The 16,060-nt window shown below is 31.7% G+C and overlaps 1 protein-coding gene across 3 annotated transcripts in view; it reads left to right on the plus strand.

Annotated features, from left to right (window-relative positions):
* GLS (glutaminase) overlaps positions 1-16,060 on the plus strand; it is a 78,098-nt gene that overhangs the window by 17,611 nt on the left and 44,427 nt on the right. For all 3 annotated transcript variants that reach the window (XM_082467092.1, XM_082467094.1, XM_082467093.1), the window contains exons 4-7: positions 1,327-1,456; positions 2,189-2,268; positions 5,179-5,342; positions 9,870-9,928. In XM_082467092.1, coding sequence (XP_082323218.1) covers positions 1,327-1,456; positions 2,189-2,268; positions 5,179-5,342; positions 9,870-9,928 — 433 coding nt within the window. The remainder of the gene's footprint in view (positions 1-1,326; positions 1,457-2,188; positions 2,269-5,178; positions 5,343-9,869; positions 9,929-16,060) is intronic.

The following is a 16,060-nucleotide window of genomic DNA, read 5'->3' on the forward strand; positions in this document are numbered from 1 at the left end:
CTGGATTTTTATTAATAGTTAAAGTGTGATAGCTGACTTTTAATTCTAATTTGATGTTTCATTTAGAACAACTTGAATTAAGATACTGAGATATAAAAATTTATCATTTACCATGGATTGAAAAAGAAATACTGAGAGTGTCTGCTTCTCCGACTCTCCATTTATAATTAGTGCATGTTATTTACTTGCAAGTTAAACACAGATTTTTCTTATCTGTAAAGTGGGGAAATCATCTTCTCAAAGTGTTCATGTTTTGAGGGTTAAACAGGATAAATAGTAATTGAAACTTAGTACTTTTTAGTCTGTTATGGGCTTAGTCTTAAGTTGGTATTATGGCTTGATGCTCAGGTCTGCAAATGTCTTCCTTTATCAATTAACTATTCTATTACTAAGTTTCTGAGACTCTCTTAAGAAGATGAGTTTAGAGTATATGGCTGGCTATTACCTATTTTTAAACTCTTTAAGGTTACATTAATAAATTGATTTTCTAGCTTGAATCCTTTTTAAAACAAAGTAGAATATTGGTTCACATCATTAGATTTCATGCTCTCCCATCCAAATGGTTTACCATATCTTTTAAATAATTTTTAACAGTGAAACAATTTTATTCTACAATGTAATACACATCTTACAGTGAATAGAATAATGTAATTTAACATTTTTGGTGATTCAAATAATATAAAATTATACTACTGTATATAATTTTTAAAGTTATATATTATTTTTATAAGCATTTTAATAAGTATTTCATATAAGAGACAAATCTGACTAAATAAAGTTGGTATTATTTCCCTTTTTTTAGCTTAGAAATGCAAATTTTTTCAAAATGTAATTTAGGAAAAATATATTAAAATACAAAATGTTTATTTTTTTTGTGAAATACTAGTAATACGTAGAAATTAAAGGATATATGGCTGAGGTTATTTCATGGAAAAATAAACAGGATCTCAACTATGTATTAAAGTCTGATTTTTGTTAACCAAATGTCATGCTGAATGCTTATCAACTCTGGTAGGCTGAAAAGCTTGTTTTTAGATGGTCTTGGTACTTAATCTGGTGGAATGCTCTGCTGTTTTAATCTTTGACACAATTTTTAGGCTAATTTATTTCTTTAACTTGTTCAACAGCTTACAAGCAGCTACATGAAAGGCTGCTTGAAGGAAAGAAAATAATGTAGAAAGAGTATAATTTATAGAATTTAGTTTGTTGTTTAAAATGTTGAATTTCTTTATTGTTTGAATATTCTCCTGGTTAATATTGTTATTATTAGCAAGTACTAATATTTGAAAGGTACCCAGTCTATTAATTTTTTCTCATATTCCACAGATGTGTTCAAAGCAACATTGTTTTGTTGACACAAGCCTTTAGAAGAAAGTTTGTCATTCCTGACTTTATGTCTTTTACTTCACACATTGATGAGTTATATGAGAGTGCTAAAAAGCAGTCTGGAGGAAAGGTAATGTTTTTGATGTGAATATTTTCCTAAGCCTATCACTTAATAAATTCAAGTAAACTTGAGGTATAGAGAGTAAAATTTTGTAGTTTTGTGTGTTGCTAATTAAGAAGTTTAAGTGAAGCCACTGGAATAAGTGCTTTTAAAATATTTCAAATAGTTAATTGTTATTTTGGCTAAAAAGAAATCTAAGCTTAAGAGTTCTTTTTGATTTTCAAATGATTGAGATGGCTTTTAAATTTTTAATTAATTAAAAAGTAGCTTACTGGGAATTTCTGCAGGTATGATATCCTTGAACATTAAATAAAATGTTCCCAGTTTTAAAAATCCTCTACATAATGTAAGTGCTATTTTATGTATTCTCCATATTGAAAGTTTTTAGGTAATGAAACCGTATTAGCATGACCCTGATTAAAGAAATTCTGTTTCCCTTAAAAAAAATATCAAGTCCTAGTTCCTCTTTTAGACTGTGCTTTTTTAGGAAGACAGTATGCATTGGAAAACATAGTAGGTGATGGAGACTGAGAGAAGTCGCTTAGATTTCACTTGTAATCCTCAAGTCTGTTGTGCCCTTAGTTTTTATGAATATTGTTATAAAAGATAGACTACAAAGTCACTGAGTACTATAAAATAACTGTTCATTGGTGGAAGCTAAATTGAGATCAATTTTTTGGTAGAAGAAAATACTATTTGCCTATATTATATCTGTTAATTTCTTTCCGTTGTTTTGGGTAGGTTGCAGATTATATTCCTCAGTTAGCCAAGTTCAGTCCTGATTTGTGGGGTGTGTCCGTTTGTACAGTAGATGGACAGAGGTAAGTTTATTTCAGATCCATCAAAACCAACTCTAAGCCTTAAATTTTGCATAACAGTGAACATGAGGTAGAGAGGAGCCTCTTCTGTAATAGTAATTAGCCCCCTGACCTGACATAAATTCAAGAAGGTAAAGAAGTTTAGATTTTAGTTTAAGTTAGAAAACTCAACTGAAACAATACCTTATACTAAATTTTATGAGGCATTTCATCTATCTTATTCCCAGTTGTAGTCTTGTTACTTGAATGCTTATTGTTCAAGGAACTACAGTTACACATTTGCTTAGGAAAAGTGGATTTGGCAGAACGTGAAATTATTCACCAATGAACTGACCACTAATAAAATTAGTTCACCTTTCTTGGCTTAACATGGGTTACCTATCCTGTCATTATCTTTGTTCCTCTTGCTGCTTATATGATTAGCATGGTAGTTAAGGCAACATAATGTAACATAGTCTCTTACCCATCAGTCATTTTCAAAAGACACAGGATTTCATGAAGTCTACGAAGGTGATCTTTGGGATGTACTCACCTTCCAGGCATAACCACTGACATTTGATGATCCAGCAGAATTATAAAAAGGATAACAATATGAGGGCACTTCAAATAGAATGATTTAATTTAAAAAGTCAATAAAAGGGCTTCCCTGGTGGTGCAGTGGTTGAGAATCCGCCTGCCAATGCAGGGGACACGGGTTCAAGCCCTGGTCTGGGAAGATCCCACATGCCGCGGAGCAACTGGGCCCGTGAGCCACAACTACTGAGCCTGCGCGTCTGGAGCCTGTGCTCCACAACAAGAGAGGCTGCGATAGTGAGAGGCCTGCGCACCGCGATGGAGAGTGGCCCCCGCTTGCCGCAACTAGAGAAAGCCCTCGCACAGAAACGAAGACCCAACACAGCCAAAAATAAATAAATAAATTAATTAATTTAAAAAAAAAGTAAATTAAGAGAGGCCCTTTTAAAAATGGACAGAGTTCTGAAATATTTTTTTAAGCATGACCTTTTTTATTATGCTATGAGTCAGACATAAGATTTCTTATGTTGCAATTTGGTTTTATCAGTCAGAAAATTATGCCAGAAAAAGAAAAATCAATATTTTTTTACTCATTTGAAGACTTTAGCTCAGAGGTATAATCTTTCTGGTTTTTTCTTTGCTTTCACTAAGGTAATTATTTCTTCTTTCATTAAAATATAACTTACATAAAATGAGATATACAACTCCTAGGTGTATACAGCTTGATGAATTTATATCAGAGATACAATTTTATCCTAAATTTTGTTAAAACTACAAGTCAATTAGCCATATAATTTTAGATTTTATTTTTCAAGATAATGTCCTAGTTAAAGCTTTTCCACCCATTTATTAAAATTTGTATCTCTTAAGTGCCTTCATTGTAAGTGATCCTTTTATTTTTTACTACTTATCTTCCTCAAATATTTACAGTTAAAAAAAAAATGTGGTTTGGCTCATTCATTCTTACAATAAGGAATCTGAGGCTCAGAGTTTGTATAAAACTGGCAGAGGTGAAACTAGCACCTGGATCTCTTAAATTCCAGTCCATTGTTCTCTCCATTATGACAGGCTTTTATCCTTATCTGGGCCTGTGAAATGTACTAAACACTTGTGTGTTGAATTAAATATCGGATGCTATGAACAGACACAAATGCGTGAGAAGACATAGCATAGCTTATCCTTATGGAGCAAATTCCAGTAGGGAGTGGTATTCCTATTTTTTTGTATTTGGAGGAAATGGTTTATCATGTAGTGGAAATTTTTATATTTGGAAGAAATTATTATCACCTAATTATTGCACACGTGTTTTTTCTTCTTAAACATACTTTGTGTGTAGAGATGATTCTTTTAGTTCAGTTTTCTTATCTAGAGATAAGAAACTTGACTTTGGGCTAGAACATAGGTATTTTTAAATCCAAAGGTAGTAAGACAGGCTTTTGTCGGGTTTCAGAATGATTACCAAATTGAAATTATGGTCTGAATTAGAAGTTATTCATAAATTTGACAGGAAAAATATTATATATTTTTATATATATATATACATATTTATTTATATTCCATCATATACTTAGAAGTAAGGTGTCTCTCTGATGTCTCCATTAAACCCCTGTTTGCCCAGGGGTAGTTATTATAGTGCCCAGTTTCCCTATGAATAAATTTCACTCGAATAAATGAGTGCCTGTAATGTGTTGGAACATTGTTTGGGGCACCTGGGATACTTCAGCAAATAAAACAAAGATCACTGCCCTTGTGAAGCTTACATTGTAATGGGGCCAGTCACAGTTTTTTCATTTTCAAACCTATTCTCTATTTCATTTGCATCTTAGTTTGTTCTGTTGTTTATCTACATGGTGATAATGATTGCCGTTAGTGCCAGCTCTGTCAGGTTTATAAAACTGGATGCTGTTTCTTTTAATGGGGCTGAAATTGTCAATAGATATGGTTCACAAGATGAGGCATTTATAGACAGGGTCTCAGAGAGTGGTATTGAATAAACTGAGCTCCATTTAAAAACTAACCACAGTTTAGCCATGATTAAAGCTATGAGTAAAAAAAATTGTGACTAATTTCTAAAAGGGCTAGTTCATTTTATATGATTGAATACAGATAGGAGTAAGGAGGGCCATACCCTCTTGCCCTCAGAGGCAATTTTTTACATTACTTATTATCTAATTTTGAACCAGTCTATTACCTGAGTACTTGTAAGCTTTTGCCTTTTTATTGCAGTATCCCTCTTAAAATAAACATACTTACATTTATTCTTCAATATCCAAGTAAACTTGCTGTTGAATTATGGGAAAACTGTTATAAATTAGAATTAACATGTAAATAACAGCTCCAGTTATTGTTACATTTTTTCACAGTTGATCTTAATTATTTTTTAAATCTACTTTTAAATAGGCATTCTATTGGAGATACCAAAGTTCCATTTTGCCTTCAATCCTGTGTGAAACCTTTGAAATATGCCATTGCTGTTAATGATCTTGGAACAGAATATGTGCATCGATATGTTGGGAAAGAGCCAAGTGGATTAAGGTTCAACAAGCTGTTCTTAAATGAAGATGGTAAGAATTATATAAAAGTTACTTGGAAGAAGAAATACCTCATTTTCCTGTGTAAATCTAACTAGTTTTTTTTTCGAAGAAGAAGAAAATTAAAAGCATTGATACTTTTTCATTTGTCATGGAATTTCTGTGAAACCCATAGAGATAGTTAACCTAGTTTAAAAAACAGGTTTTTTAGGCATCTCGTACCACTGGAAAGTGGGCTAGAGAAAAGACAGGCAGGAAGTAAGATTTTCACTTTATAACCACCTATAGGCGAATATCTTATAAAATCTCACAGGGTCCGGAATTTCCTTTAAGATAATTCAGTGGAGTGTAGCTGGGAGTGCTGCATGTGATCATTACTGTATGTTGGTAATCACTGAAGCTAAATGATGGATACATGCATGCTTATATTCTTTTCTTTCTACTTTTGTATATTGTATATATTTGAAAACTTCCATAATAAAAAGCTATAATGGTGGCCCTGGTTGAGGTGGTGTTTTGTTTTTTCTCCTTCATAACATTTAGTATTTGAAAGAAATATCTTGTGTTAAATAGTTGGATAACTAACAAGTCTTATTGCTTTACAGGAATCCAAAAGAAAAGGGGAGGACAAAGGTAGTTAGTACTTTTGATCTGATAGAGGTTTTAAATCTAAACACCAACCTATAGATTTGTTTCTGTTTTTTAATCTTTCAGGCATATGCTAGGTTCCTCATTGTGTGACAAGTTAAAATAGAATTGAAGAAAACAAGAGTGAAGGAATTCAGTGATTACAGTAATGGTTGTGAGAAATATACTTTTGTATTTTTTCTTTCTGCTGGATGAAAAATAAAAAATATGCCTTATACTCAGTATTGTTTTATGAGTTTTTTAAATGAAGTTACAAGGCTGATACTTTCTTATGCTTCTCTTTCTGTTTGTTTTGAGGGCAGTTGCATTTTCCTACTTATTTTACCATAATCTTTCTATCCTGATGCTACATTTGATTTTATGGAGATTACTGTAAACTAGCAACTTCAATAAGGACATCATATGCAGAAGTACCGTATTTATTAAACTCACTGACATCTAGATTTAATATGGAAAGAATATTTTTGTTCTCACAAGATTAAACATTTTACAAGAAAAATTACTATTTTCCCAAAAATACAAACTTGAATAAACTAGGTGGTTCTGGTGAATTGACTGGTTTTGAGAGAGGTATTTAAAGAGTAGAAATTAACAAATATAGGAATTTGAATGTGAAGAAGTATTTCAAAAACAAAAAAATAAAATAGGCTTGGGGTAAATGACTTTAACATGGTAAGTAATACATTTATTTGCCATATACATTTTATTGACACTAAGTCGATAAGAAAAAAAATCACAATAAGAACTCAGGAATTTAGCACTGTTTTGTAATAACTGAATATAAAGTTTAACAAGAGGTTTGCCTTGATATTCTTTGACTTTTTCCAAGCCTGAGCCAATACCAGGAATCTGGGAAATAATGGGAAAATGAAGGCCTCACTATACCATACCACTCCTTGAGTTCTGCATAGGTTCTGTGCTCTAGAGTCTTGGTTTTAGATTAGCCCCAGCAAGAAAAGTTTGTGGGTCTTTTTTATATTGAAAATTTCAAGGGTAATTTGTGGTGAAACTACACCCTGTGTATGTGCGTGTGTGTCTACCTAGCATTATAAAATTAAAAGAAACAAATGTATTAATATTATCCTAGCTTTATAAGATTGTGATGATAAATTAACATTAATCTGAATATAATGAATAGATAAAGAAATTATAGCAGTTACTCTTTTAATATCGTCCTCAGTCATGAACCACATCTTTGTAAGGCTCATATACTTAGTTTGAAAAGCTTTTTCTGGTATAATATGGAAGAATTTTTTGCTTGTTTTATTCCCTTAGAGAGAATAAATATTTATTAAAATTAATCAATTTTTTGCATTCTAGTTAAAAACATGCCCCAAAATTTCAGATGTCACCCATGTCCATTTTGTCATTATACTAAGCTAATATAATGTCATTACTTCAGATAGTAGCCTTTATTAATTAGCTTCTGTTATTTCTGTTGTCATAATTCTTTTTAAATTAAAAATTCTAAACTGAACCCTTCAGTTCTTCCCTTCTAACTATGGCAGAGCAGAGTGGAAAAGGAGATTTCCACTTTTAGACTGAGGTTTTATAATGCAGTAAAGCTGGTGTTTTAATATCTCTGGTGTATTTCCAAGTGTTCAGATGTCTGGCTTTTGAGCCAAAGTCAGAGTGAGCAGTGCTTACATCTGAAAATTGCTCTGTCATGCCATGAAATGCTTTAGTGTTCTTGGAAGATCTTCTTAAATGTAGCTTATGTAGTTTTTGCTGAATATTTATGATTTAGAAAATAGTAAATGCCCACATTTATGTGGTACCATTTGGAATACACACATTAGCTACCTCCTAGGGCCCTATAGTCTAAACCTGATAACGTCCAAAAAAAAAAAAAAATGAAAGGACAGATACATGAATATACACACATATGAGTATAAACTAATTTAGCACAGCCTGATTTCCATATTTTGATTTCTGTGTCTGCATGTGGTTTTTCTTTTAGATAGATAATACTGGAAATTTTTTGTTTCTTGGCTTCCCTTTTGTTGCATAGTATTTTTCTATGACAACTATTGCTGTCATTTTGTGTGATCTCAAAGAAAGCAGACTTCCCTTAGCATAATTTGAAATAGGTGAAATCCTGACTGTACTGCTTAGATAGTATACCTGTACTGTTTTATTTTAACTTTTGGAACTTGTCATTATCATGGATAACCCAAAATGTACACTATTTAAAGCATAGCTAGCTACTAAATCATATTGTTGATCTTATATTGCGGAAAATGGTGTACTGTTAAGTTACCCAATTTTTTGTCATTATTGATTTTTTTAACTAAACATTTTTAACAGTTTTATTGAAATATAATTTACCTGCTACATAATTTACTCATTCAAAATGTACAATTTAATGGCTTTTAGTATATTCATAGAGTTGTACAACCATGACCACAGTCAATTTGGGGACACTTTTATCACTCCCGAAAGATACCCTAGGTATTAGGGGTATTAGTAGTCAATACCTATTTCTCTTCTACCCATGGAAACTAGTAATCTACTTTCCGTCTCTATGGATTTGCCTGTTCTGGACATTTCATATAAACAGAATCATTATATTTGGTCTTTATATAAATGGAATCATTATATTTGGTCTTTATGACTGGCCTGTTTTACTAAGCATAATGTTTTCAAGGTGCTTTCATGTTGTGGCTTATGTCAATACTTCAGTTTTTAATTGCTGGATAATATTCCATTGTTTGGATAATAATACCACATTTTGTTTACCCATTCATCATTTGGCAGGATGTTTGGGTTGTGGGTTATTTTTCACTTTTTGACTGTTATCAGTAATACTGCTGAGAACATTTGTGTACAAGTTTTTGTGTACACATGTTTTTATTTCTCTTCGTTACATACCTGAGAGTGGAATTGCTGGGTCATATAGTAACTCTTGAACAGTTGAAGAATTTGCTTGTTTAGCTGTAGACTCATCTCACAGAAGGTAACTTGCTTAAAATTCAAGGAGACTAATAATGTAGCAATAACTTATGAATTCTGCTAGATGTGTCAAGTTAGATAAGAACTTGTTCCCAAAGAAGTAAATTACTACCACAAACAGATAGATTAGGAATTATGCTTTCAAATAAATGTTTTCAGTGCCCTAAGAGTTTTGTGTTTGGCGTTTGTGCTGTGCTATGAATGACAGTATAATCAGCTGAGATTTGAAATTCTGTTTGTTTTAAGAATTAGGAGAAGAGGTAGAATTTTGGATGAACTTATATTTTAAGTAATTTTGTAATTATACAAGAAATACATCCTTATTGTCAGGAAATATAGAAAGCATGCTGAATACAACTTAAATACCCTGTAATCTTTTTATCCTATCTGTATCACCTGTTTTCATTTCCTGCATATGTATGTGTATATACATAAACACAAAAATAAAATACTTTAAAAAAGGAAAATTGGGTCCACACTAGATATGCTTTTTCCAAGGTGATTTTTAATAATAATATTATTTGATTGCTTAGTGCTGTGCCAAAGCATTTCATGTTTTTTAATTCATTGAAGTATTATGACTTGCTAAGGTATTGGTGCTCTTATTACTCCCAGTTTACAGATGGGAAAATAGAGGCACAGTGAAGTTCAGTTACTTGCCCAGGATCAAATGGCAGAGTTAGGAAATTTGGATGTGCTCTTACAGCACTATTCACTGTCTTTCTGTACCTGAATCTTTGTTTGCCTGTATAATTATAGCAGCTTCTTAGAAGTATATTACTGGTTTGATGTGTAACTGACTTTTTAATGCACTCCTCCACTCTCCACCCCCGACCCCCAAAAAGAACTGTAACAATGGCTTACATAAAGAAAATAGATGTATGTTCATGGGACGTACCTGTGCATCACAGAAAATTATATCAGGTACTTAAAGTAATGCTGTTGCTTTTATATTTTCAGATAAACCACACAATCCTATGGTAAATGCTGGAGCAATTGTTGTGACTTCATTAATAAAGGTAAAATGTTGACATTTCCTTTTAATCTAGTAAAAATTTTAAATACTAAGGCATAAAGAGGAATCTTAATTTATGTAGAAATGTGAAAAATTTTCTTTTGGTGTTTAATGGTATGGCATAAGGTTAGGATTTTTATTTATTTCAAAATAAATGATGTAATTTCAAGGACAAAATTAAAAACAGATGACTCATTATAAATTCCAACAGTTACTCTTGACCTGAAGATCTGGCAAAAATTCAAAAAGAAGTCTCTTCTGAACAGTAGTCACAGAAGTTTTTCTTCTTAAAGTTTTAATATTTTTTTCTTTCTCTTCTTTTTGGCTCTTCTAGAATGAACAGATGTAAACAGAAGTAATAGCCTGTTACTGTTTGATGTTTGTCATCAGCATATGTAGGGACAAATGTTCTGGTACTTTGTGTTAAAACAAAGTACATTTACCCTTGACTGGTCTCAAGTCCTTTATACTTTCATGAGCTGTAATCACAATTTTCATTTGAACTTGTTTCATTTGTTTTACTTGGATCATGTAATAACTAAATAACACTTATTCCAGTTATTAAGGTATATTATTTTCCTACTCTTTGGTTTACATGGTATGTTTTGTTTCTTTTGTTAAGTGTCTAGTTTGCCTTAATAATTGGAAACACTAATGTATTGAAATAAGTATTTGAAAATGGTTCTATTCTGTGATACTGCTTAGATTTTTAATTTCTAATTATAAGTTTCATTGGTATTCAATTATATTTCATTTGTGTTTGGAACATTTATATACTTTTTTCAGTAAATCTGTGCACATTTATTCCATGCTTGAAAAAGACATAGCTATGTGCCTTTGTAGATGGCATTTCTGAAGATGGGGTACCCTAGTTACACAAGGAATGTTGGAATATAAATTATACCCTTGGCCCAGTTAATAAAAATTCATCTAATTTGTATGCTAGAAATCCTCTCTTAACTTTAATGAATTTTTTTCTTCATTCATGAGAAAAGCCTTTAAAATAGAAGAGTACTATCTTAAGAATATATATGTTGTTATTTTAGAGCAGATGCTTCATAAGCACTGGCCCACTTAATCCTTGTAACTCTAGTGATGTAGATATTATAGCCAAGTATTATTTTTTAATGTAACTAATTTTAAGCTATGAAAATTTTCAGTTTGCCCACTATAATCTAGTTGTCACTGTTTTACATAAGAGAAAAGTTGTCAGTTTGAGGTGAAAGAAACTACGTGTTTATTATAGAAAATAATAATATGAATATGTACTAGGCACAGTCATGCCACAACTTACAGTATAATGTGGGGTATACACCAGTAAATGGGCCCTTACAATGAAATTCAGTAAATACTGTGATGAGAGAAAAGTCTCATTAATAATTGTTCAGATTTGAACAAGTAACTTAAGTTAGAGGTAAGGTAAGTTATGATAATAAAATGTGTGTATTAGTGCTTGATGAGAAAACCACTAGAATGGTTCTGAACCTTTTTTGGGTCTTCCCAGAAAAAATGTTCACATACCATGATTTTATATAAACTGTAGGGAATTCACAGACCCTTTGAAGCTGACCCATGGATCTCAGTTTAAGAACTCTTACACTGGAAAAAGATTAACATAGCACACCAATAGTATTTTCAAGAAAGGGCATATGTAAATGATTAATAGAAGTCTTGCTTAACTGCATGCAGTTAAACATCTTTTGTTTAATGATTCATGGGCTTAATATACTACACTGAAATGCTGCATGTGGGAAATGCATGTCTGGTCATATCACATCATGATATGTTTAGTCACAAGCCATAAACTATACAATGAGCAACATTAACGTGAGTACTTAGAAACAGTTAAAAAAACACACATACACAGCATAAGTGTGGTTGCATCCAACTGTGCAAACATTTAACTAAGTCATCTTGTATTTACAAATTTGATCAGTGTTTTTAAATTTAGAAAAATTGTAAATTTACTGAGAAAGTTGGCAATGAGGCTTTGGGATATGGTTCATATTTAAGGTCAGTTTCTTTGACCTTTTTTGTTTTATTTTTAGAAGTTGTTTCACAAGTTTTGGGGGTTTTTTTGGTTTGGGTTTTTTTTTTCTTTTTTAATGAAGTTCATCTAAATCTTGAAGGGATAAGCTTGACATACCTCTGTGTAAAACTGTCCCAGAATGTAATACTTTTCTTGGACTTTTTAAAAAAGAATTCAAAACTTTTATAAATACCTATCTGTGATCTCTGCAGATTATATGATCAGATAATATTGATGAATTGGTAGTTGAAATTGAAGTAATAAAACCATGGCTGAAGGGGTTTTCAAGCTCAGCCTTCTTACTCTATAAATAGATAAGATGAGGAAACAGACTGGATAGGTTCTAACAGCAGTAGAATTGGGCTTGAGCTAAGTCTCCCAATTTTCTGTTTGCTATTCATTCAAATTCACTCTACCATTTTTAATGTAGCTGTTTGCTATTTCTCTTGATGACATTTTTGTCTTTACCTAGCATAGTTATATTGTCCGAAAGGCAGAAATTTTATTTTCCTAATTTAACTTTTACAGAAGATACTAGTTATTGGATTAAAAGTCAATCTAATTCTCAGTGAGTGTGTACAGTCATTCTTTGGACATTAGTCAGTGCTTGCTATCCATAAGGAACTAGGCTTCTTCTCAAGGAGCTTGCACTTTGAGTACCCAAAATGTGGCCATTTTACCATGGCTATTAGATGTGAATTCTGTTTTTTAGCTTTTAGCTGATGACCTTAAGGCTATTTTTTTCTCTCAAAATTCAGAACTTTATTATGGTGCTATTAAAACGTTCCCCTCATGTTATTCCCCCTCCCCCCCGACCACACACAAATTACTGGAGTCTTTAATAAGACTCTTTATTTCATAATTTTGTAGTATTGATATTTTTCCCTTGTAGGATTGGTGGTGGTCCTCAGGAAAATGGGGGAAGAGGCAGAGCAAATGTTCAAAAGGATTAGCAGATTGTGTAAAAAAGGAGAATTTGGACAGAAGGAACGTGTTGCATAAATTCTTAACTACTAAACTTGTAGGAAAACTCCAATATTTAAAATTTTAAACACTATATAGGTAAATACCTTCATAAAAACAAATGTCATTTTTGTACTTAAAAGGCACATAATTTAAAAAACCATGAAGGTACTATACTTCCTCTCTCTTTCTCTGTGGTAGCTGCTAAACTTAAAGGAATACTTTTTGATGCACTTGGTTTTATTTGATGATGATAATGTGGTTGCTTGATTTAAAGGAAAGAGTAAAAATAAATTTGAAAGCACAGTTACTCCAGATGAAATAGCAGCATCCTTACATAGTGTTTGAATCTCACCTAGTTTCAGTTTAAAAGTTAAGATCTTCTCATAACTTGAGGGCTAGAGTGGAAAAATAAGGACAACATATTATAATTGTCACACTTCTGCTTTTTAATTTTAAAGATAAAGAGTAAGTCACATTGTCTTCTATGTTTGTGTCTCTATTCTGGTAGTAGTTTCTGGTTTTTGTCATTTGAAGAACTTGATTTTTTTTTTTAATCAGAAGTATTTTTGAGTTTAAAATATTGGAGGTTTATTCCTCTCTTTTTTTAAAAAAATAATTTAATCATGCTCCATTAAAAAATCAAGACAAATTTAGTTAATATGTGTGTAATGTTCAGTTTGGTCATGTTAGCAATCACCTGTTACACATGCTTATAAGCCACATTTTTAAGGCAGTTTGTGGCTCTGGGGAGCAATGGATGATGCCTGAACTTGGTAACATTCATAAGAAAGGATTATATTGGCTTATTTACTTCATGATCATATCAGTTGATGTGCTTGAGGGCTTTTTTCCTAAAATAAAAGGCGGGTAATTTGTTGTCAACAGAATTCCCTTTTTTGTTACTTTATTTTTAGGGCTAATCTATGAAAATACTAGATTTAGAACATTATTTTTCACCTGCAATATTTATATTAATTCTCACGTATTATTTAGCTTTAAAGCATTTTCTTTGGAGAGATTAAACCAAGTGTTTCGTAAAATCATTTTTAGTTACCTCTTTTTGCCTCTTTCTCCTATGCCTTTTTTCCTCTATGATTTCTAATTTTCAATTTGCTTCTACACCTCCATACTTCATGAATGGAATCAAGTGATTTACTTACAAAATAACTGTGATTAGTGCATTGACTTTAAATGAGTCATATTAATATTAAATTTATTGGCACATGTGCCTGTTAATAGTGATATTTTCACCTGTGTTGTGATGTATAATACATGATTCAGTTCATGAGTATGTTGTATAAACAGCTTATAAAACTACTCCAGTATACTTATTAATTCTTTTAATAGCCACTGTTAAAACTCAGTGCTTCTTTATCAAATTTTCATTCATAAAAGTTTTCCTCAAAGGAATGTAAATTCTTTAACTTGATAGATATGTTTATAGAAAAATAAATTTGTATAATTTTCTAATCTCAAGGTCTGATTACTAACCTTTTCAAACAAACCACGTGGTTTGCTTTTTAAAAGTCATGTGGTAAATGGGTTAGAAATTTTGGTAACTGTATTTTGTCCAGTTTATCTTTTTTAGGTTTTCCTACCATAGTTAATATAAATTACTGTAATTTTAAGATTAAAATAATGTGATATCTAATAATGCTTGTGCAGTGACTTAAAACTGAAATAAACATATCCCTGGGCATGGGAATATTTTTCCAAGAGATAAAGAGGCATTGATAGTTTTAAGACTATCAGTTTCTAAATCTGTTTCCATATGTGCCTTTCTTAAAATTAACCTGCCTTTGGTCTAGGTTTCCTCCCATTTTCCAAAAGGTATCTACTTCTCGTGTCCTAAATTTTACTGTGGTGCACTGCTTCAGGTTGTAAAAACGTCTTGGGCACCATCAAAAGAGAACATTTTGAAATATTGTGGTCATGGTATTGAGGATGTGAATCACTGTAATGACTGGGAACAAATCTTATATACCAGGTTGTTTCCAGATTTTTGGTTTCAACAAAATGGAAAGAGGATCTGATCAAGTTGTTAGTTAATGAGAGCATTAAGTGTAGTTTTTCAGGGTATATTTTACTGTGTGACCTTTGTATGTAATGAGATAAATGTGTAAAGGATTGAGTGCATTGCCATAACAGAGTCTTTCCTATTTCCATCTACTCATCTGTTGTCAGCAGGATTTCTCAATTTGTACATCTGTAAAAATTTAGAATAGTAAGAGAATTTAAACTTCTATTCTAACAATAGAAAATATCCACTGATACATGAACTAATTAAAAATCAGTTACTATTTCAAAAAAGAAAATATTCTAAAGGAACAGTTCTGTAATTACTGTGCAAAATTATTAGCAAATAAACATTTTTCCTTTAATTTTGTATGAAAAATTTCAAACATACACAAAATAGGCAGAAAAGTATAACCATCCCCCATCTACCCATTCCTGGCTTCAATTTTCATAACATCTGTTCCTTCACCCCTCTGTACCTCACTACTGGAGAAATGATGATTTATTTTTTTTTAACAGTTTGTGTTTTTGCTTTGGCAAGGCGGTGCAGGGGCTGGGGGCATTTACTCTAGGTTATTTGGTATGTGTATGTGTGTTTTTTTCTAACATCTTTGCACATAAACTTTATACTGTAAATTTTTGAAAATTAAAATGACGTGACATCTTATAATGATTACTAAATCCCACATATCCCTGGGGTACGTGAAATCTTTCCAAGAGATTACAGGGGGGAATATATTTTATTGACTTCAATTAAATGCTCTTTCTAGGTAGAGAAGAAGAAGAAACATTAATCAAGTACTTTTACATTTAAATTGGGAAGTTTTGAGTAGAGACTTTCTTGAGTCAACACAGTCATTCAAATATTTTATTTTGCCTGTTTACGTAATCTGCCAGGACATTTCAAGTAGCTTACCCAAAATGTTATATTATGATAGGCATTGATAAATACCAGTTGTTTCTTTAAAATAGCATAGAAGTAAAACCTAATTGTACTTTAATTTAGTATGCTGCAAAGTAGACCAAGAATGTGACCATAGTCAAGAGTTGAGACAGTTTTTGGTTTTTAAAAAATTAAACATGACAGCTAAACAAAGAAAATTTGTATTAGTTTTATAGGGTACA

The sequence above is a fragment of the Balaenoptera physalus genome (genome assembly GCF_965194825.1).
Source record: "Balaenoptera physalus genome assembly, chromosome: 6".
Taxonomy (NCBI): domain Eukaryota; kingdom Metazoa; phylum Chordata; class Mammalia; order Artiodactyla; family Balaenopteridae; genus Balaenoptera; species Balaenoptera physalus.